The following is a 22,877-nucleotide window of genomic DNA, read 5'->3' on the forward strand; positions in this document are numbered from 1 at the left end:
TTATCCTGACGCGCGCTCTTCAGTCGGCAGAGCCGAAGTGACCGCAGTCACTTCGCCGCTCCACTGACCGACCTGACAAGAAGACAGCGCCGCCTGCGTCGCTCCGACTGCTGTGCCACTCGACAGAGTGAGGCTGACAGCAGCCAAGTCCGGCCTTGGGCGCCATAGGAAGCTCTGCCTCGTCCGACCCCAGGGCTCGGCCCTCGTCTCGGCCTCGGACGACGAACTCCGCCTCGCCCGACCCTAGGGCTCGGACTCAGCCTCGGCTCCGGAAGACGACGAACTCCGCCTCGCCCGACCCCAGGGCTCGGACTCAGCCTCGGCTCCAGAAGACGACGAACTCCGCCTCACCCGACCCCAGGGCTCGGACTCAGCCTTGGCCTCGGACGACGGTCTCCGCCTCGCCCGACCCAGGGCTCGGACTCAACCTCGACCTCGGAAGACAGACTCGACCTCGACCTCGGAGGAGCCTCCGCCTCGCCCGACCCAGGGCTCGGACCGACCACGTCACAGGGGGGACCATCATTACCCTACCCCTAGCTAGCTCAGGCTACGGGGAACAAGACCCGCGTCCCATCTGGCTCGCCCCGGTAAACAAATAATGATGGCGCCCCGCGTGCTCCATGACGACGACGGCTCTCAGCCCCTTACGGAAGCAAGGAGACGTCAGCAAGGACTCGACAGCCCCGACAGCTGTCCTTCAGCAAGGCTCCAGCGCTCCTCCGACGGCCACGACATCATATGAACAGGGTGCCAAAACCTCTCCGGCTGCCACGACGGCATGTACTTAGGGCTCTAGCTCCTCTCTGCTAGACACGTTAGCACACTGCTACATCCCCCATTGTACACCTAGGCCCTCTCCTTATGCCTATAAAAGTAAGGTCCAGGGCTCTCGTACGGAAAGGTTGGCCGCGCGGGAGATCGGGCCGACGCGTAAGTCCCTCGCTCTCTCTCACGCGGACGCTTGTAACCCCCTACTGCAAGCGCACCCGACCTGGGCGCAGGACAATACGAAGGCCGCAGGGTTCCCCTTTTGCCTGTCTCCTTTCCCCCCTTCGTGCTCCGTCTCGCGCCGACCCATCTGGGCTGGGACACGCGGCGACAATTTACTCGTCGGTCCAGGGACCCCCCGGGGTCGAAACGCCGACAGGTTGAGTCGTTGCAATAGTAGTAATCCGTCACTTTATAGATCCTGAGCCCCATGGACAACTTTATCTTCTCCGCACGTAATCCTAATGATACTTAGATTCTCTACACAGCCAGATTCTTCTCACAGCTAGATTCTCGGAAAAGCTGGTCAGAAAAAAGCTGAACCAAACAGACCCTTTGAGCTTCTTTCGCAGAAGTTTTCCACCTCCATTTGTAGCCATTGGATGAGGATATAAAGATCCATGCTGCCAGTTTGCAGGATTGCACACTGATATACTACTAGAGATCACACTTCTATGTTGGACTTAGGATCTTCTCGACATTGATCTGACAAATAAATTTGACAAGTGAAAAATGTTTTCTGCTGATGGAGCAAAAGAAGGCTTTATTCGGATTCATTGTTCCTTTATCTGGAAGTCCATCAAGTATGGATGTGTTACACATTGAGTATATGATTGGATTAATTTGATAAGCATTAATGCAATGCATAATCTAGGTGTAATAAGTCTCTAGTTCTATCATACACTGTCAGCCAAAATGCTGCAGGTGTGTTGCATGTAAATTCAGTGGCACCTCAATGTTAAGAACGAGAGAAGCATTCGGCTGAACTAGGACTCTGTTCGGCATTAATTATGATGTTTTATTAAAAAATAATCATATATTATTATTTATGCAGCAATGCAAAGTAAACATTTTTCTGATTAATTAACTAGATTCCATAGCTCAGTATATCAAAAATTCAAAATAGAACCACTTTTATCAACAATGGCCCATCAATCAAAAGCCCACTACCATATATGGGTAGATTCATGGTACGAACTCTAAAACCCTACGGCCCATGGGCCACAAAGAAGCCCACCGATAGAGGCAACGAATGGAACGAAGAGGATCTGGCATAATGGGCATATTCGCCGCCGTCAGCCTATCCACCCTCCTCCGCCGCTCGCCTGCCCGCTGCTGCGCTTCACCCCGCTCTCGCCTCCCGCCGCCGCGCCGTCCCGGTCGCGATGGCCCTGCGCTCCCCGGATCTGCGGTGGCTCGGATCGCTCACGAGGCCCGGCCGCCTTGCACCATCCCCACTCGCCGCGCTCGCCTCCCCACGGCGCCGCCGCCGCGCACCGTCCCCTTCGCCCTCGCCCTCCGACTCCTCCACCCCATCTACCGCCCCTACATCCGACAGTAAGTCTCCCCTCCGTTCTTGCTGTTGGTCCAGTGGTGACGTGACGGCGAAATGCTAGCCCCAAGGGTTTTGCTTTTCTTTACCTGGTGGGCGCTGAGCATTCTCTGCAGGTGGGCCGGGAGCGGAGGGGATGGAGGGGCTGGAGTGGAAGAAGATCAGTGCCAAGAGGTTCGGGATCAAGGAGTCCATGATCCCCCCCGAGGCCTGGAACGTACTACACCGCCTCCGCAGCAGAGGTGCGTCCTCCACCCCAATGTCCCTGCTAGTGTTTGCTTTGTTGTCCTGCCAAATCCTGAAATGCCACTGCTGAGGTTGGATTTCAGTCCGGTGTCCTGCGACTGAACTAGTGGATCGAGTACTTAGTTACAGGTCAAATGTCAGAACAAATGCAGACAGGATTTAATACTCAACTCAGCCTCATATAAAGCAAATATAATAGTTGCATTTTACTTAATTAGAATTGAAACTATCTTTTATCTATACTGCAACAGAATCCATCTATTTTTTATTTGAATAAATTTGAGTAGTTTGGATAAAATCATATTTCAGAATGAAAGATGTAAGGCATACTTTGTTTTGTGAAGATATAAATGTGACTAGAGGAGAAACGGTTAATTGGATATGAAAAATGCAAAACCATATTTGTATCCTGTTCGGTACTAGTAGTCGATTAATATAGCTAATCAGATATGAATGTGATTTCAATTCCATTGTACTTTTCTCCATCTGTTAATTAGGTGCTTGAGTATCCTTTGTTGTTGCTAGGGGTGGTAATGGATCACGATCCAAATGTTTCTTCACGATTCGTTCGAGCCCTTAATTAATTTTAGCTCAAAAATAAATAGAAATACAGCCTGATCCAAATACGATCTGATCCTTAAATTTTATAGCGTAAAATTTAGATCCCATTACCACCCAGTTGTTGCTGGTTCATTGCATTACTTGCTTGGTTGATATGTTTCACTTTTTTTGGCAGGATATGATGTGTACCTTGTTGGTGGTTGTGTTCGAGATCTCATAATGAAAAAGACGCCAAAGGATTTCGACATAATAACAACAGCTGATCTTAGGCAGGTTATAACTCAAATTAACAATGATGTGATCATGATGTAGCGGTATTACTGGAATGAAGGTCTACTCAAGTTTTGAGGCATCATGTGATGGAGCTATTCTTTCACTGAAACGCGTAGATATTTTAAGTTTGCTGTCATAGTTTTGCAAATAGCAGGTACTACTTTGTTGCTAAAGAACTATGACGTGACTAATTTGCTGGTTATAACTGACAGAGTTACTTTCAATGTATTGGGTGTAAAATTTCAGTTTTTAAATCTACTATATTAAAGCACCAATTTCAAGGGTCGTCCTGAGTCACCCTTCCCGTTTAATGCAAAAATAAAGTAAAATTATGCATAAATGGGGGTTTGAACCTTGGTTGTTAGCTTCACATTCACAACCACCTAACCAATAGAACACACATATTTTTGTGTCTTATTAAAACAAAGTCTACTCATATGATATATATGAACCGTGGCAATGCACATGCAACTGACTAATGTACTTTGATTATGTGTATTGTATAAACACGTAATATCCAAAGTGTACATTGAAGTATGGTTATGTTGTTGTTTTGAAATGTACTGTTGATGTGCAGCTAATAACCTCAAGCCTGTTTGTACGAAATGCAGTGAGACTGCTTGGTAACTTTATATTCAAGTTTTTCAATCGTACACAAGTACACACTGAACAGAGCCTAGCCATTTTAAGGTTACTCTGTGTAAAAGTGATCCTGTATGATGTGAGGATGTCTTGCTTGGAAACAATGATCTTGGTTTACTTAAACTTTTGTTCTTTATAGATTTCAGTGTATTCTTATGTTGCCTTTTGATGGCAGTGACAAATCATTCATATCAGACAATCCTGAATATTTTACAAAGGTGTGAGATATTCGTGAATCATCAATTTTGCATTCTCCAGCTTCTATGTGACATCATTTTGGGAGTCGAAAAATTGACATAAATAATTTTAATCTTGTCAAACATATGTTTTATATGGATGATTCTATGTGAAAACTGAAAAGAGATGATTGGATGTGGCCTTCTGTAGAATAGACATTTCTATCAGTTTATGGCATATGTACCAGTGCCAAAAAAATTGCCAGTGTGTATGCTTGTTTAAATTTCCCCTACTTGTGCAATGCTTCTTCGTTTATTTCAATATCAATATGTTGGGTAAAAGAAATACATTTTGCATAATTCAGCGCAGATGGTGATTGATTCATTCTGTTTGTTAAGTTTTCATGTTCAGAATTGTTAGTTGAGATGCCAGAGAATATATTGCTTATACAATGTTTTCGTGCCAATTAAAATTATTATTATCTTAAACTCTGCAGGTGAAAGACACTTTCTTAGGATCAGCTGTTATAGTAGGAAGGCGTTTTCCCATATGTCATGTACATGAGAACAATTCCATCGTTGAGGTTCGTGCAACTTTTTACCGATTGTAAATTTAGCACCCTCTGCACAACACATATCTATAGTCATTAGCTTAATCTTGCCAAACTGCACACTTTGTTGTTGGCATTTGCTGAATCAAAATTCTGTTTTGCACTGGAGTGGGCAACTAAAAAAACTCGGCCGGGGAGGGAAAGACCATCCTCCCGGTATTATTTTAAGAAGAGACCGAAACATGGTCCCGGCCGAGAAAATCTCCGAACCCTAGCCCCGTATCACTAGCGGGCCGTCACCGCCCACTCTGCAACGGCCCTACCGGAGGGTGACGTGCAGGACGTAACCCGGAAGCCTTAACCATTACGCTAGAGGCCCTTTCGCTGGAGTGGGCAACTAGCAAGATATATCTTAATTCCTTCTTATTTGCAGGTGTCAAGTTTTAATACTTGTGCAAGGGGATCAAGTGGTAGCCAGATTTACAATTCAAAGAGCCAAAATTGTAGCAAGAATGATTTTGTTCGCTGGAAGAACTGCCAAAGGAGGGACTTCACAATTAATGGGTTAGTACTTCTGTACTTTCAAATATTATGGATACCATATTGCAGTTTGTAATTTTTTTCTTGGAGATTTGCAGGTTAATGTTTAACCCATATTCAGAAAAGATCTATGATTACTTGGGAGGCATTGAAGATATTAAGAAAGCTAAGGTCTGTGGTACTTATTTGTTTGATATTTGCACCTATTGAACATTCTTTTTTTGCGCTCATTTTGCAGTTTTCTTCCTTTAATAGGTCCGTACTGTAATTCCTGCTGGCACTTCGTTTCAGGAGGACTGTGGTCAGTATCTGAAGTTAACTATTTCTTTTATTATAGTTCTACTTTTTGTGTGTGATCGTTGTGATTAATGTGATCATGTAATTAACAGCCCGTATTCTACGTGCAATCAGAATTGCAGCTCGTTTAGGGTTCAGCTTCCCCAAAGAAACAGCTTATTATGTGAGAACACTTGCTTGCTCAGTGGCAAGACTTGATAAGGTCTGTTTCTGACATGGACAATGTGGTTTCATTATATCAATGGGTTCTGCTTCTCTAAAAGAACCACATGAAGTAGCTTGTATGTTTGCCTCTTTGATTTATTTACATGCAATTTTTACAGGCAAGGATACTCATGGAGATGAACTATATGCTTGCTTATGGTTCAGCTGAAGCTTCTTTGAGGTTGTTGTGGAGGTTTGGCCTCCTTGAACATTTGTTGCCCTTTCAGGTAAACCCATGGCCAGGAAAATAAACATATTTTGAAAATCAAGTATTTGTAGAGTTTTGCTGACTAAATGATTTGACGGCCTGTACAGGCAGCATATTTCTCTTCGACTCGTTTTAAGAGGAAGGATAAAGGAACTAATATGCTACTTGTGAGTTTTATTTTGGCACTTGTTTACTGCTGTTATGTAGATTGAAAGGAACTTAAAATCTTCAATTGACATGCTGTAAAGATGAAATAGAAACTTATATTTATTCTCTTCTTGCTCTCTGTCCCACTCTGCAGAGCAGAACATTTCGTCATTTTCACTAAGAATTTGACAGATCATTATTTTTAATGTTCATCAATCTCTTAGCTCCTATAATTATAATCAATCAATGTTGCAATTAGTGTTATATAAATTTGAACGGATATTATGACTTTCTTGTTGCAACTTTGATGGTTTCAGGATGTGATATTCTATGTCTCTATGATATGGCTAGAGCAACTGTCTACATTGGCATTTCCTTGTTTTGTTGCTGTGCATTTTTAATGGAACTTTCTTGATTATGTTCCCATTCAATATCTTTGTGCAGGTCTTATTTTCTAAGCTGGATAATTTTCTTGCACCGAACAGGCCATGTCACAATAGTCTATGGTGAGTTGAATTATTAAACTTATTATGGGCAGACATGGAAAAAATTTATGTTGCTCTAGTTCTAGCTGACGTGGACTCTTTTATATTATTGAAATTGAAGTAGTTTTTGAAGGGAAACTGGTACACTACACACTAGCATATTTACTACATTCCACTAAGATAGCAATTGAGTAGAGGATCGTGGATAGTTTACCACTAGACACGCAACATAGCGAAAGAAGAGCGCGACGATGGTGTAGAAGTAGTTGTATGTCCTCGGCATATCAGCAACAACAACACGTTCATCCGTGTTCCTCACATTTATTGTTGGTCAACACTGCCACCCCTCCCCTCCAGCCGCCGGCCAGGCCACCACCCCTCTCCTGACCCTCCAGCCGTTGGCTAGTGGCCATCCCTCCCTTCTAGCCGCCAGCAGTTTCCAGCCTCTTTCCGCTAGCCGGCTAGGCAGCCTTCCATCTTTCCCCTCCATCAGGTATTCGCCAACCCCTCCCCTCTAGTCGGTTGCTAATGATCTAGAATTCTAGATGTTGAGGATAACTATGGCCAAGCACCGCCTACTCCACACGGTGGCGCTTCAAGTGATGAGAATGAGGGTGGCCTAAATGATATGGACTTAGATGTCGGTTAGGTGATGGTCTACTATTCTATACCTCATCATGTTTGAGTTATTGAGTTTATTTGTTTGATTATGACATTGGACTTTTAGTTTGTTTGGTTGCTATGGACCGTTTGTCAATGTGGATTTATCGCCTATATCTGTTTGCTATGAAGTATGAACTTGTACTCTTAATCTCTATTCTCTAAATTGCTAGTGATTACTAAGTAGTAACTACCGACCTTCTATTCCGCTGGAGTGTTGATGCCTAATTGGTGCCTATCGCCGTGGCTCCGTGATAACCATGGACTTTCCTCTAATGGCATATAGTGGACAAGATCCATGCTCATTAAATTCTAGATGAGCTTTGGCATCACCGCTAGAAACATAATGACATAAGTAAGCATGCTAATCATAAACTGTGACTCTTGTTTGTTGGGTGGCATCCAATACCCCGGTTCCCAACATCATTTCGAAGGCCCAAATTTGATTTGATTGGCTTGTTAAGCAAACCAACATTATGCATGGAGATGTGCGACATCCACCCTATTAGATCTAGATAATCAATAACACTATGCTTGGTAGGCATACCAAAAGATGATTAGAATCTTTATAGGTGCAGTAGTTGGAAGGACATCAAATTGAATTATTATTTTTTTCTGACGGAAGCTATTTTATGACATTTGCGATAGGAAAATAAAACGCCACAAATAGTCATATTAAATGTGAGATAATATGACCCTTTGTCATGGTGATCTTCATCACCACGTCCTGCTTCGTGCCTTCATCCTTGATTCCTCCATGATGACATCAAGCATCACATATACATTTGGGTCATACACATACCATTCACTATTTTTCTTGCAAAACCATGGCAGATGGAGAGCTAAATAGTATGTGGATGTGGAAAGGGATTATCCAAGCAATATGTGTCGTACGCAAATGGTGGTCTTTGGGCAACACTTTTGAAATCTTAGAATTTCATCGATCATACAAATGAAATCACTATGAAAATCTTATCAGTTTGATCAAATTAAGCCAACCCTGAGACGTTCCAAATGCCTTTATTCGTTAATTATATTATAATCGTGCGAGGTAGAACGATAACAGTACATCCAACTCAAATCTATTGCCTTTCTTGACTTGAAATGTACACGCATTGTTAGCTCTGATGGCGATAACAACAAGTTGTGCGAGAGGTCATGAGGGAAAAGAAACTGATATTATGCCCCAATGGTGATTCCAGCCAGGGGTTGAGGGGTAGGGGCAAATGACCTGTGCGACTATACCGATAACTACTCCATCCGTTCTAATTTATGCTATAACCAAAGCAAAAGTAGATCCAATCTACTAGGCAAATCACCTAGATGCAAACCATCATGATAAAAATATGTGCATGAACGACTTTGGTTTCATTGAAGGGAAATGGGTACAATCAAGATAACATGCGAGTAGAAGATCATGGATCATTACCAGTAGATGTGCAGCACAGCGAAAAAAACGTGACGATGCAGTGGAAGTCGTCGTACGTCCTCACTTACCACCAACACGTTAATCTATGCTCCTATTTGTTGCTGATCAACACCGCAGTAGCGTCTCCATGGTAACCACACTTGCGCAATAAAACACTACAACATCAATGTGCTAGCACCACGCACGCAACGGAGGAAAGACAGCGGCTTGGGTGTTCTCAACCTTAGGGAGAGAGGTGCAGGCGGCGGCTAGGATGCCTCTTGATTCTATCACGCTAGCCTCTTCATGTATATAAACCCTTGCTAATGGGCTTTTAACCTAAATGCCCATTAGCGTTCTCATGATCATGATTGCCCCTTAAGTATATAATCAACCGTTTTGTTCTTGTCCAGCTTATTGAACTTGCTCGTTATAATTACAGGATAAGCCTTTTAGCTTTTCATGAAGCATTGGCACGCAAACCATGTGATCCTTTGATAGTGGCTACTTTTGCACTAGCCTTTTACCTGGGAGGTGATATGTCTTTGGCAGTGGATATCGGAAAATCAATCAACCGACAACATGATACTGGCTTTCGGGAGCTCTTAGAACCCAAAGTCTGGACTGATAAGCATTTGGCAGGTGAAGTACAAAGCTTTGCTGCATTGATGAAGCAGGCATTAACTGAAATGACTGATGAGTATCATGTCGCAAATGCTATGGCAAAAATCCCTCAAGCACCTTCCTCAGATCTTGTAAGCACTACCAATTTATCTCTGCCACTTTTAGGTTATATATTTTCTCCAATGTTTATTGTGGAATCTGACCTCTATATCCTGTGAGAACGGCATCTGAAATGTTAAAATAAAGATCAGTCATGAAAATTTGTTGGCTTTTATTCTGTTAGTAGTATTTTATTCAAAGGTTTGTTTGCTTGGGATAAAAGGCTTTGTTGTTGTATTTTATTCTAAAGTAAGTAAATAGGTTTAAGTTTTAATATTATTGGTGTTGTTAATTGTCCTTCTGTTACTTATGGTCATGAGAATGGGACAGATACCAAATTAGTTCACACTGTTGAAAATAACCTTGATACTTATGATAATGCTTTAGGCTTTCACTTTATCAGTAAGGTAAGAAAATATTTAAGTGCTGTAGTGATGTATCTAACTGTCCTGATGCTGATACTTTAGCATGGGAGTGGGAGAGAGATCAATTTATTTCACATTGTTGAAAATGACAACAGCAATTAGCAAACATGAGATTCTGGCGCTATTAGTGTTTCTGCAACAGGCTGGTGTTGGTTTATGCCTAATAGTTTTTGTGTTATTTTCCTGTTAAATAATCGGTTTTACCCTTTTGTAGGTATTTATACCACTACAAGCCTACCTGAAGGTTCTCAAATTTATCGAGTGTGTTCAATATGGCAAAAAGGAGCGTGGCCATGAACCAAAACGCGATGGGATGATCAATTACCATAACCTGTCTAATGGTACACATGCAGAAATAAGAAACCTCTTTACACTGGTGGTTTTTGACACACTGTACCCTACAGACACGGAGGATGAAAATGACTGCAGTTCTTAGAGAGACATCATGATTGGGATGAATTCAATACTTTGCCAGACATCAATAAATACTCCATTTGTCCCAAAATATATTTCTTTCTAGTCTTTTTTTTGGTCCACATTCATCCTAATGATAGTGAATGTAGACATACATACAAACTATATTCGTAGATTAATTAATGAATGTTTGTTTAGTTTAAAACGAATTATATTTTGGGACTGAGAGAGTAATAAATAATAAATAGCCAGGGACAACTGGAGCTGCTGCATCAGAGTGAAGGCAAAAACATTGGACGTCATTGCTTGGTCTGATGCTGTTGGTTTAATTTCTCATGGTCGGCCTAACGCATGCTCCTCACTGCAACATGGCAAGGGCTGGAGCATTTTGCGTGCTAGGTCAATCGACAAGACCGGTTCCCTTGGGCCAGCCATAGAGGTTTCAATTCCATGACCACGCATCTAGCAGATGGGATTCGAACCCACCCAGGGCTTGTTTGGTTAGGTGTGGATTGAGGGGGATTGGAGGGGATTAAATCCCCTTCTATACAAATTTAAATAGGAGGGGATTTAATCCCCTCCAATCCCCCTCAAACCTCTTCAAAACGAACAAGCCCCCAGGTGGATCTCACCTGTTTGTAGAAGTAGGTGGCTAGCACTAACCCAAGTTATCCCGGCAGGAAACAACTGATATTGAGACTAAAGGATCACAGATCACTTTATGGAAATATTCATCGATGATTTGGATTGAAGATAAGGTCTCGTTTGGTTTGAGAGCTAAAGCATTTTAGTCCTATTTAGTCTATAAATTGCCAAACGGTAAGACTAAAACTGGGACTAAACTGATTTAGTCTCTAATTTCCAAAGAGGTGACTAAAAAAGATTAAATCATATAAATTTCGTTTTTTTGTTCATCTTTTATTTCAGTTGCACTAATGATAAGATGTATTTTAGTCCTCTTATAATTCATTTAATGTGTTTTGAATAGTTTTAGTTCCTAAAACCAAACAGGAGGAACTAAATTTTAGTCTTAACTAAACTTTAGTCCCAGGACTACTGGACTAAAGGAACTATACGAGGTCTAAGACAGACAGTAGGGAGTTGACATTCTTTCTGACCGTTGGAGGTGATGTTATAATGTGGAAATCATTATTAATATGTTGATTTTTTTACTATTGCAACTAATTTCTCTCAATCAGAATCAACAACCACATGTTTGAGTCATGAGTATCTATACATATACACTATTAAAAAGCCAAAAAAATATTTTGATTTTGGTCCACCTCTCAACTACTTTTGCGGGAAATCCAGTCCGCTAGTAAACAGTAATTTCTGATTCGTTTTGTTCCCTGATTTGTTTTCAACAAGGAGTCCGCTGGGGGATGGTTTCCGTTTGTTTCCCTTTTTCCCCCGTAATAGGACAGTTCTCTGCTTCAGGGCAGGGTTAACAAGTCAGCTAGGGGAGTCGGTGAATTTCACCAAAATTTTTCGTTTTCGCTACTAGTCGGCAACTGGTTCTAGAGGGTTTATTTCCCCGAATTTTTTGGTTCACTATTCAAAAATTTTAAAATTTTTATAAAAACAAAATTTAATGTTTTCTCGTTGGATTTGAGTGCTTTCTCGGTGAATTTCGGTGCTCTTTCGACGAAAAGATCATTTACACGTGTAAAAATTTAATTTTTAGTACTATTTTAGTGTGTTGTATATATATGATATTGTAAAATCCAAGATACACAAGTATACATAAATTAACGGAGATTGTCCATGCAATTTTCATATAACATATACCCCTCACATAAACTACTCACCAAATATATATAACTTCACATGAATATAAATCTAAACTCCAAACAATACAAGTCCAAGTTCATATATGCCATAACAATATAATTACAAGATATGGACTTTGTCGAGTGTTTGAGCTTCTATTTTACGTGGATCTATACACATTTTATGTGTAATATGTAGACTTTTATAATGGGCATGTATGAACTTCATATAATTTTTTGAGTTTAAACTTCTATGTACTTTATATGTACTTGTATTGTATGACATGATTGTAACCTTTTATTGCTTTGTGTTGCACTCAAATTGCGGGTTTCTATTTGCGTAAATATGGTTTCATAGCTCAGCCAGCTCAAGTTACAACTATCCGCCTCGACGTGACCAACACTTATATGGTGCATAGGCACCACCACCTGGTCCAATACCACCACCGATCATGTATGTGTATGCACAACCACTCATCCATTTGCATATGTAAACTCGCATCTAGCACCCGATCCGACATATGGACAACCATTTTATGGTGCCACAAACTTGGATCCATATACTTCTACAACCTTCTAGGTGTGTTACTTTTTCCTCATCATTAAATATTTGTTTGTTGTTCATATTATCTAGTTAAATTTATTTATAACTGTATAGAAATGTGTATATGAAATGGGCCCACACCCACATGCTTCGAACATGCCTGATTATTATGACTCCAACTGAATATGTGGATGCATTATCATTCAACTATTGTTTTGTGTCCTAGGTGTGGAGGACACCCCGCAAGCGGGCAATGCACGTGGGCGCTAGGTGTGCTCGATTGAACCTAGCTAGGTCGGTTTGTATCCGATAAAGCTTCACCTAGGATGACATATATATATGTATATTAGAAGCCTTGGGCTTCCAAAGAGTGACCGGAAGCTCTGACCCAACGCCACCTTTCGGTTTAACCGCACCACCTTAAACAGACCAGGTCTCGAGTCGTCTATAAAAATTACCTGAGACCACCACGAATTAGGGTTTCAGTGCGGCAGCGGTTGCGGGCGGGTGGATCCAGCACAGGCGGCGCTGGACGAGCATGCGACGACGGTCTTGCGGGCTGGTGGATCCAACGCGAGCGTCGCTGGCCGAGCACGCGGCGGCTGCCGCCGCGTGGCGACCATGCAGGAACCTGCTGCCGCTGCTGGTCCCATCCACACGCGCCCGATCTCGCGGTTCCCCGGGGCACCATGTGGTTGCAGCGGTTGCGCGACGGCGGAACCAATACGCGTGGGTGGGCTGATCTGATGCGAGCGGACAACGATGGTCGACATGCGGGGCGCGGGTCTGGCGGGATCCAGCGCGGACGGGGCGCAGCTCTGACCGACATGCGAGCGCGCGGGTCTGGCGGGATCCGGCGCGGATGGGGTGCGGCTCGTGGCTCTGGCTGACGCGGCCGGGCGGTTCCGGCTTGGACAGAACGGGTCTGCGACGGGCGAACGACGAGTTCACGGTTGGCGGAGGGACGTGTGCCGTCACAGGCAACGCATCTGAGATGGGATCGATGGCGGCAGACTTCCCTAGGGGCAAGCTGCGACGACGGCCTCCCCTAGACGCGAGCAGCGTTGGATCCCAGAGGAGCGTGCGGCGGGCGACGACTCCCTTAGGGCGTGAGCGACAACGTATTTTTATGCTACTCTGTATGCATATTTATGCCAACGTCAATAGGTGTTTACGAATATATTTCAGTCAATGGCTACCTTTTCCATCTGTTGTCTGTTTATGATATTTCTATTCACATTTTACACAAACGTTTATTGATTTGTATGCATTATCTCGTTATCTAACCCAGTGTGTATATGAGGTTTCTAACATTTACATTAGCTCGGTATTTACGATAAAAAATGAGAGGTTTTACACTTAAAACTACAGGTTTTTACGATCGAACATGGAGATGTGTCCAAACAGTGACCCCACATGCCAAATTTTAAGTAGTGTACCGTAATGCATAAATATATTTACCGTGTAGCATAATTAGTATCAATATACATCATAAATTGTTTGTAACGAGTCTAGCTACATGACTGTTGTAGAGATACTATTTTTATGGACGAAATAAATCATTTAAATCAGATTTTTTGTTTCCATGCATGCCAATCAATTTCCTTTCATCACACATTGTTACCATCCTAAATTTGTGTGCATGCAGCAGGAAACATATTTTTACGCGGTGTACCATACTACATAAATATCTACACTGTGTAGCACAATTAGTATCAGTATATGTTATAATCTGGTTCAAACGAGCCTAGCTGCATGAATATTGGAGAGAACATATTTTTATGGACGGAATTAACCATTTAAATCATATTTTTGGTTTCCATGCATGCCAATTTATTTCCTTTCACCACACATTCTTTGTCATCCTAAATTTGTGTGCATTGCAGCAGGAAACTGATTTTTTACGCGGTGTACCACACTGCATAAATATCTACACAGTGTAACATAATTAGTATCAATATATATCATAAACTAGTCTAACAAGCCTAGCTGCATGACTGTTTGTAGAGATCCTATATTTATGGGAGAAATAAAGCATTTAAATCAGATTATTTTGTTTCCATGCATGTCAATCCATTTCCTCTTAACACACATTCTTGTCATCCTAAATTTGTGCACATGCAACATGAAACTAATTTTTATGCGGCGTACTGTATTGCATAAATAACTACACCATGTAGCATAATTAATATCAGTATATAAATAATAAAATGTTTCTAACAAGATTAGCTGTATGGCTGTTATAGAGATCCTGTATTTATGGACAGAATAAAGCATTCAAATCAGATTTTTTTGTTTATATGCATGCCAATCCATCTCCTAAATTTGTGTGCATGCATTCCAATTTTGTTGCACATGCAAATGGAAATAAAAGGCGTGTATGCAGGGATGGGCGCGCGTGGAGGCCACGCTGATCTGGTTGGGTGGTGTAGGGGGCGGCTAGGGTTGGTCTGGTCGGATGCTGCAGGAGCGGCTGGGGCTTCCACCATATATTTGGAAGCCCAGGGTTTCCAATAGCCCCACTATATATATTTATATATATATATAGATTGTATATTAGGAGCCCTGAGCTTCCAATAACTAAAGGAAGCCCGGACCAGACAGTGCAATCCGGTCGAGCCGGACCACATCCGGACGTCTGTAAAACATGACCTGGAGTGCTAGGGTTCAGTTTTTCACGCCCCATCTCGATTCATTAGCGACGGTGGTTGCCCGATAGCGCGCGCGGCGGTGGACCCCGGCCAGTGGCTGCGGTGGCCGTGGCTCCCCGACCTCGACATGCGGTGGCGGTGGTTCCCAGGCCGACGGTGGCGGCCCCCGATCCAGAGGGCGAGCGGCGGCAGCGCCCTTGTGCGGCGGCGGCGGATCCCAGGCCGGTGGCCGCAACTCCATTACCTCGACGCGCGGTGGCGGAGGTTCCTCGATCCGCAGCGAGGCCCTTGTGCGGGCAGCGGCGGCGTCCCCGAAGCCCCGAGGAGGCGGCACTTCCAAGGCCGGCGAGCAAGCGACGCCCGTCGACGTGCGAGTAGCGACGGCGACGCATGAGGCGCGATGTTCGAGCGAGCGACATCACGGAAGGGGCGAGATGCGCGCAGCGATGATCGCGCGTGACATCCTCCGATCCGGCACATTTTTCTTTTCGTTTATTGTGTTTTATGCCTACCACATGTATTATTTACGCTAAAAACTGTACGATTTTATGCTTTAACACAGAGTTCGTATATCAGTTTACTGCATGCACATTGGAGAGGTAATTCCTTGATTTATGCTGTTCGTAATTTGCGCGCATGCAATGGAAACTCTCACGATTTTGCCATAATTTTTGGATCTGTATAAAAATAGAAACCGCATGCATGCGGCTGCCATGTTTTCCGGATCTGTCATAAAAATAGGATCGTAATAACAACCTACTAAAGCTATCAACCTCTAATTGACTCGGTATTTACGCTTATAATTGAGGGATTTTATGCTCAAAACTTAAGGTTTTTACGCTCCACCCGGAGATGCGTCCACCAGTGAACAACATGCCAGATTTTTTACGCAGTGTAAGGAATTGCATAAATCTACACCGTGTAGTATAATTTGTTTTAGTATACATCATAAACTAGTTCTAATGCGTTTAGCTGCATGGCTGTTGGAGGGATCCTATATTTATGAAGGAAATAAAACATTAAATGCGATTTTTTGTTTCTATGCATGCAATTCATTTCCTTTCATTGCATATTCTTTCCATCATAAATTCGTGTGCATGCAGCTGGTAGCAGATTTTTACGCAGTATACTGAATTACATAATTATCTACACATTGTAGCATATTTAGTATCAGTATATAGCATAAAATGGTCATTACGAGTTTTAGTTGCATGTCTGTTGCAGCGATCCTAAATTTATGGAGGAAATAAAGCATTTAAAATAGAAACCGCCACACATATCTTTCCTAAATTTACGCACATGCAAGGGAACGTGTTTGACTCATGCATGCATTTTACCATAATTTTAGGATCTGTATAAAAATATAAACTGCATTCATGCGGCTGCCATATTTTTCGAATCTGCCATAAAAATAGGATCGTAATAACAACCTACCAGAGCTATCAACCTCTCACATTGGCCAGGTATTTACGCTTATAATTGAGAGATTTTATGCTTAAAACTTAAGGTTTTTACGCTCCAACCTGGAGATGCGTCCACCAGTGAACAACATGCTAGATTTTTTTACGCAGTGTACCGAATTGCATAAATACCTACACCGTGTAGTATAATTAGTATAAGTATAAATCATAAACTAGTTCTAATGTGTTTAGCTACATGGTTGTTGGAGGGATACTAAATTTATGAAGCAAATTAACCATTAAATATGATTTTTTTTCTATGCATGCAATTCATTTCCTTTCATTGCACATTATTTTTCATCATAAATTCGTGCGCATGCAGCTAGTAACAGATTTTTACGCAGTATACCGAATTGCATAATTATCTACACAGTGTAGCATATTTAGTCTCAGTATATATCATAAAATGGTCCTTACGTGTCTAGCTGCATGGCTGTTGTAGCGATCCTAAATTTATGGAGGAAATAAAGCATTTAAAAATAGAAACTGCCACACATTTTTTCCCTAAATTTACGCGCATGCATTGGATCGTGTTTGACTGGTGCATGCATTCCTTTTTTTGCGCTAACAGACATGGGGCAGGTGACGCACCCAACAGGCTGGTTGGGCGCTTGGGTTGAACCAGTTTGTAGGAGTAGTCGGCCTGGGCTTCCTTTAACTATTGGAAGCCCAGGGCTCCCGTTATACCTACCCTATATATATATATATATACACACACACACACACGCCGACACCATTCATCACCTGAACCATCTCCCTTGATCACAATCGAACCTAAAAGGGAAATAGCGTTAACCATTTTCTATAATTGATTTTGGTGCTTAACGATCATCACAAATCTTATGGACTAACTAGTTTGCCTATTTGATTGTTTCTTAGGTGCAGAAGTTCTTCTACATCAATTCTAAGTCGACTGTCCGGAATACCGTAGATTATTGGATAGGAGAAGCTTTTTAGAAAATTCACCTATGCGCAGATCGTCTGGGCCCTTCCGGTGGACCGTCCGCGACACCAAGGTGAGTGGCGGACAGGAACTATGCAAACCACGCATTTACACTAGGACTGTCCGAAGCAGAAGAGAGCACCGTCCATGACCAAGCTCGGACCGTTCGATCTCAGGCGCGGACTGTCCGCTTATTGAAAAATCAGAAAAACCCGAAGGTGATGGGTTCGGTAAAAATGCATTTTTAGTGTCCTCGTGGACCGTCCGGAGTGCACGATCGGACCATCCGTGAATGCTTTATCTGACATCTGACGAGACATTTAATGCACTATAGCTGTTGATATAGCCATTACTGCTCACCATTGTGATTTTAGCCGTTGATGTGCAGGGCGGACCGTTCGGACCAGGGACGCAAACTGTCCGCAGTTGGCAGAAAAGAAGCAATGTGTAACACCCTAGGTGTCACCAAGGCCCTAACTCCCTACTTGTACTCATGACATGTTATCTCATGTGGTTAAGTGGACGAGAGGGAGCCCCAAAATCTTGGAAACCATGGTTTAGCTAAGAATGTAGATGACAAAAGCTTCACCCAAACATTTTGAGCAATTTTCACCTTGAGCAATGGAGGCTAAACCCTAGACCCTTAAAGCACTAGACTTCCAAGCAAGGGATTAGTGGGCAAGCTAATCAAATGGCCAATTCTTGTTTCTAATCCTTAACCAAGATTTAAGTACACTAATGTATCTACAAAAACAGTAAAGGAATCATTACAAAAAGGCCCCTTAAAGACCCTAAATCCATTCCTTAAGTAGAAAGCACACTAGAGCTCTCTAATCTTCTCTAAGTCCAAAATAAACCCTAGTTTAAAGATCAGGCGTGTTCACTTAGTAAATGGCGCCAAAACCACTTGGTCTGAATACCGAAAAGGAGCCAAACTACCTAAGGAACCCAGTGGAAAAATTTGAACCCGAGCCAAATTCGTTTGACACGATTTGACACCACTTTTGTCTTGGGGTGAACAGTGAGACAACCCAGATTTGGCGTCCGCATATCTCCCTAGCTAGGGCATATCTGCCATTGGAACTCACATACAAGAGATAGCCCTAGGTGCCAGGAAGAGGTCTGCGCAGGAGTTTTGCCAAGATTCGCACGTTTGCAATCTCAGCAAGCTTTTGAACAAGGGCAGAAACACACCTCCACGTGTTCGACGCGCCCTGACCTCGCCAGAGCACGCCCGGCGCCCGACCCCGCGTGCCCCGCGCCGCGCCAAGCCAAGCCAGTGCCCCCGCCCGCACCCGCGCCTATAAAGCCAGCCAAGGCTTCAACCGTACGCCCCCTCTCGCTCTCGACCTCGCCGGAGCGCAAGATCACCGGCGTTTGCACTGCACACGGCGTGCCAGCGGCCGCCCGAGCACCCACCACCGTAGACCGGCCAGCTAAGCCCTTCCCAGCCCCGTCCGACCCTCGGGAGAGACTCTGTGTGCCTCGGTGAAGCTCCCAGAGCGAGGAATCAGGCTCTGCCTCGCTGGAGACACCAGATCAAGGTCACCGGACTTCACCCGACCGCCGGCGAGCGTAGACCGAGCTCCACGGTGAGCTTTTCTTCAATTTCGTGCACGGGTAGACTCCTCAGCACCCCGTGAAGCTTTCCATGCCCTTGGATTGAACTATATCGCCGTGGATAGGCCAGAGCACCCGCCACCGACGAGCTCGCCCGCCTGCGCACGTGGATCGGCCGATTCCGGCCATCACCGTCGTCAAGCTGTACCTCGCCGTGACCGCAAGGACTTCCCGGAGCCAACCTCGTCCTTCGCCCGACCTCCCTCGCCGCCGGTAAGCCGCGCCGCCCTGTTTTCTTCCGCGGATACTGTTCAAAAGGGGGAGGGACCTCGGGGAAGAAGGAAAAGAAGTCAGGGGCGTTTTTGAATTGTCAGAGACTCAGATGAATAGTTGCGCAGGGGTATAAGTTAAAGAGTTGGTTTAGGAAAAGCCCAGGGTCCTCGGTGAAAACTAGTTTTCCAGAAAACCTTTTAAACATTTCTCATTTAAATACAAACAGATCTTGTAAAATTCATAACTTCAGTTTTATTCAACCAAATTGAGTCAAACCAATTTTGCTAGGTTTTGAATAATGTGAACTACATAGGAAAAATACAAAACCCCCTAAGTGTTGCAGAAGAATTTAAAGTTTTGAATTAAATAGTGTTCTGGCTAAAAGCTAAATAAAAGAGGGAAAAATAGTTACACTATTAGACTGGGGTTAAGAAAAATCAGAGAAGTACTTAATCCCTCCCTAATCTATTTAAAAATAGTAAACCCCTCAATACACCAAAGTAAGGAAGGGTTTACCATTTAAAATCATTTTAGCCCAAAGTTAAAGAAAATAGAAAAGATAGTTTAAAATAAGAACCAGGGGGCAACCACATTTTTGCTAGCTCACTTAGTTAGTATAATTCACTGGAAAATTTTGTTAGACCCTCTGTTAGTGCAACAGAAATGTATTTCCTTTTATTTCATGAAAAAAGAACTTAGAAAAATCCTAGAAAAATAGTCCTGAAGGGAAAACACCCCAAACCTTGGGATAACTAATATTTTGTTATTATGAATATAGGAAAAATATGAGTTCTGTTGTTTGATATTATTCAAATAACAAGTTAGTTATAAGTACCTTTTTGGCATTAAACTTTAGAAAATCACAACTAAATATCCAGTAGGTCTTTTTCTGTGATTTTTAACACAGAGGCCTAATATCACCTATGAATCTTGACAAAAATAAAATTTAGTGTAGAGACCTCACCTAAATTAGAACTATAGTGTAAAGTGCTCTTTTTCCCTTACTTTTGATAATTTTACACAAAGAGCATCTAAATTTTTTTTAACTTCAAACTTCTAGAATAACCCACAGAGGTAAGGGTTTACCCACTGTAATTTTTATGTCATTTTTGAAAAATGTTAACTAACCATGATAGTTCAAAAATGCTTAAATAGAAGCACATTGGAAAGAAAAAGGAAAATCTTGGGAGAATTAGATGATGTACAACCAAACCCCTCAGCCAAACAGCTGCATGTCTAGAGGTAGAGGAGTAGACTCCTCACACCAGGTAAGTCTAGCTGAGTATTAGTATACTCAGCCTTGCTTGTGGCATAATTTTTTTACAGGTTCTCTAGAGGACATGGTTGTTGGAGTGACTTGGCCGTCCATCTTGCCACCAGGTTGGACAGTCGAGTGGGATCCTACCTCGGTAGAGGAGGAGCATGAGGAGTGATGGGACAGGCTTCCCCATCTCTCTGTTTATTTTCCGTTAGTTTTATTCCGCTGCATTCCGAACAATAATCACTGCTTTTGCTAAACTCCGATGATGTTGTAATAAATTTAATACTCCTTAGTGTATGGTTTTATGTTTTATTGTATTTGCTTTATGCCTCACCATCGAGTGAGTACGTGGTACTTGATCCTGTTAGTGGCCTCGTCGGACTAGATCCGAGGGACTGACGTTTTATTCCCATTTAAGTGTGGTCTAGCCTTTAAGGTGGGACTTAGGCACTTAAGTTGGAATAATTCGGGCGGTTCCGCCACAGCTGGTATTGGAGCTTGTACCACCACAGAGGAATCAATAAACTGTAAATACCATCCTTTTCAAAAGTAAAACTGGTTAGAAACAAATGTTGGATAGGTCGTCAGGACGATAAGGATAGACCTAGGACGTGAAGCCTTACAATAATAGAGGGGTAGCTAGGTGGCTATTTGAGTAAGCCCTACTGGCTACTATAAGGAATGGGAAAATTTTTCCCTATTCCCTCTAAGTTGAAATGAGGTTGTTTAGGACGAGCATGCATGCATCCTTTACTTAAACTACTTGATAATTGGGTAAAAACTTTAAATACATGATAATGAAAGATTAAGTACACTTAGTGACCTTATCGTAACCTTCGATAGGTCAAGCTTTGATCCCCTTTTATTTTTGTAATTCTTTTTCTTTTTCGCTCACGCTTACCCGTACATAGATGACTTCTCACGGATCCTCGGAAGGAGGGAACACACATTCCCACACGGACGGACTGGCACGAGAGGGTTTTCCCCGCATTTTGTGGGAGGTACTGCAGGGAGCCGGTTATACGATGCCTCCCCAGTACGCGGTACAACTATTCAAGGAGCACCGGGTGCCCCGCTGTAGGGTGAGGATTACCCTGGAGCCTCATCCCTTACAGCCAGGCTGGCGTTCATTGGACTCCGAGTCTTTTGGATACCGGGCTGAAGACACCATCGAGGCCATTGCTCTCCACGGGCTGACGACCTTATGTGGTTTTCACCCCTTGGAGCTGTCTACTCATCCCATTGGCTTGTTCCCCGCAGAGAAGGAGGACGACCCAATGTGGAAAGAACGAGTGGAACATGCCAAGGATATATGGGCTCTTTATTTAGGGCAGACTGCTCACTTGACGGTGCGATGCATGAATGCCATGTACCGCCTGCAAGCGGTGCGAGGAGAGGCAATGTCTCAGCTAATGGCATTGGTGGAAGCTACCAAGATCACCCTAGATAACAAAGAGGAACTCATGGTAGACCTGTCCACGGAGATGGTGGAAAAGGACCTACAGGTGGAACAGATGGCCAACCAGATCCAAGAGCTTGAGGAGCTAGTGGGAGCCAGGGAGAACACCATCGAGGTTCTTGAGGATCAGCTGATAAACACTCAACAACAACTCGAGGAGGCTAACCAGCATTTGGATATGCACCATCAGGAGATTCAGGACATGGAGGCCAATGAGGATGTTGACATCGAGGGAGGAGTGGAGCCGGAGCCCGCATCTTGCCTGGACACTGCTGGCTCAGGGAGACCCCCCTTCCCCCGAGTCAAGTGTTGCCTCGTTTGTTCATTAAGTTACAGGGATAGGGTTAGAAGTGTGTGGCGGTAGAACTCCTCGAAGCTAGCTTAGCTTTTGCACCCTTGGGGTACTAGGCTAGACAGAGTTGAGTCTTTTGATCACTGATGTAATCGTAACAAACTCTTTTTGGAATTATGGAGGGTGGATGATGTCAACTTTTAATTATGAGGGAAGTTTTATGTCATGTGGTATCTTCTATGAAATATGCAAGGAAATGCTGGCATTTTGCAAATCTTGTCCTTTTGAATTTTTCACCACGTATGAACCCTGACATCAGAAGTATGATATTAAGAGCATCCTAAATTTTCAGATGGCAGGAAGAGCGCGCCGTGGACAGAAT

General features: G+C 43.2%; 1 protein-coding gene across 1 annotated transcript; it reads left to right on the forward strand.

Annotated features, from left to right (window-relative positions):
* Positions 1-2,101: 2,101 nt before the first annotated feature.
* On the forward strand, positions 2,102-10,370 carry LOC100382483 (Polynucleotide adenylyltransferase family protein). The gene is made up of 13 exons (NM_001175222.1): positions 2,102-2,328; positions 2,440-2,565; positions 3,306-3,403; positions 4,719-4,805; positions 5,206-5,336; positions 5,411-5,483; positions 5,568-5,613; positions 5,702-5,811; positions 5,933-6,040; positions 6,129-6,188; positions 6,613-6,674; positions 9,164-9,476; positions 10,084-10,370. Exons 1-13 carry the CDS (start codon positions 2,157-2,159, stop codon positions 10,303-10,305), a joined length of 1,608 nt encoding a protein of 535 aa, NP_001168693.1. The 5' UTR covers positions 2,102-2,156; the 3' UTR covers positions 10,306-10,370.
* Positions 10,371-22,877: the final 12,507 nt, after the last annotated feature.

Source organism: Zea mays, chromosome 2 (genome assembly GCF_902167145.1).
Source record: "Zea mays cultivar B73 chromosome 2, Zm-B73-REFERENCE-NAM-5.0, whole genome shotgun sequence".
NCBI lineage: Eukaryota > Viridiplantae > Streptophyta > Magnoliopsida > Poales > Poaceae > Zea > Zea mays.

Excerpts from the sequence above, each read along its gene's own strand:
- LOC100382483 (NM_001175222.1), top strand. The coding sequence starts at position 2,157 with ATGGCCCTGCGCTCCCCGGATCTGCGGTGGCTCGGATCGCTCACGAGG. Across the intron at positions 5,337-5,410 it reads AGGGACTTCACAATTAATGG|GTTAATGTTTAACCCATATT; the intron begins GTTAGTACTTCT and ends GGAGATTTGCAG. Across the intron at positions 5,614-5,701 it reads TTCGTTTCAGGAGGACTGTG|CCCGTATTCTACGTGCAATC; the intron begins GTCAGTATCTGA and ends TGTAATTAACAG.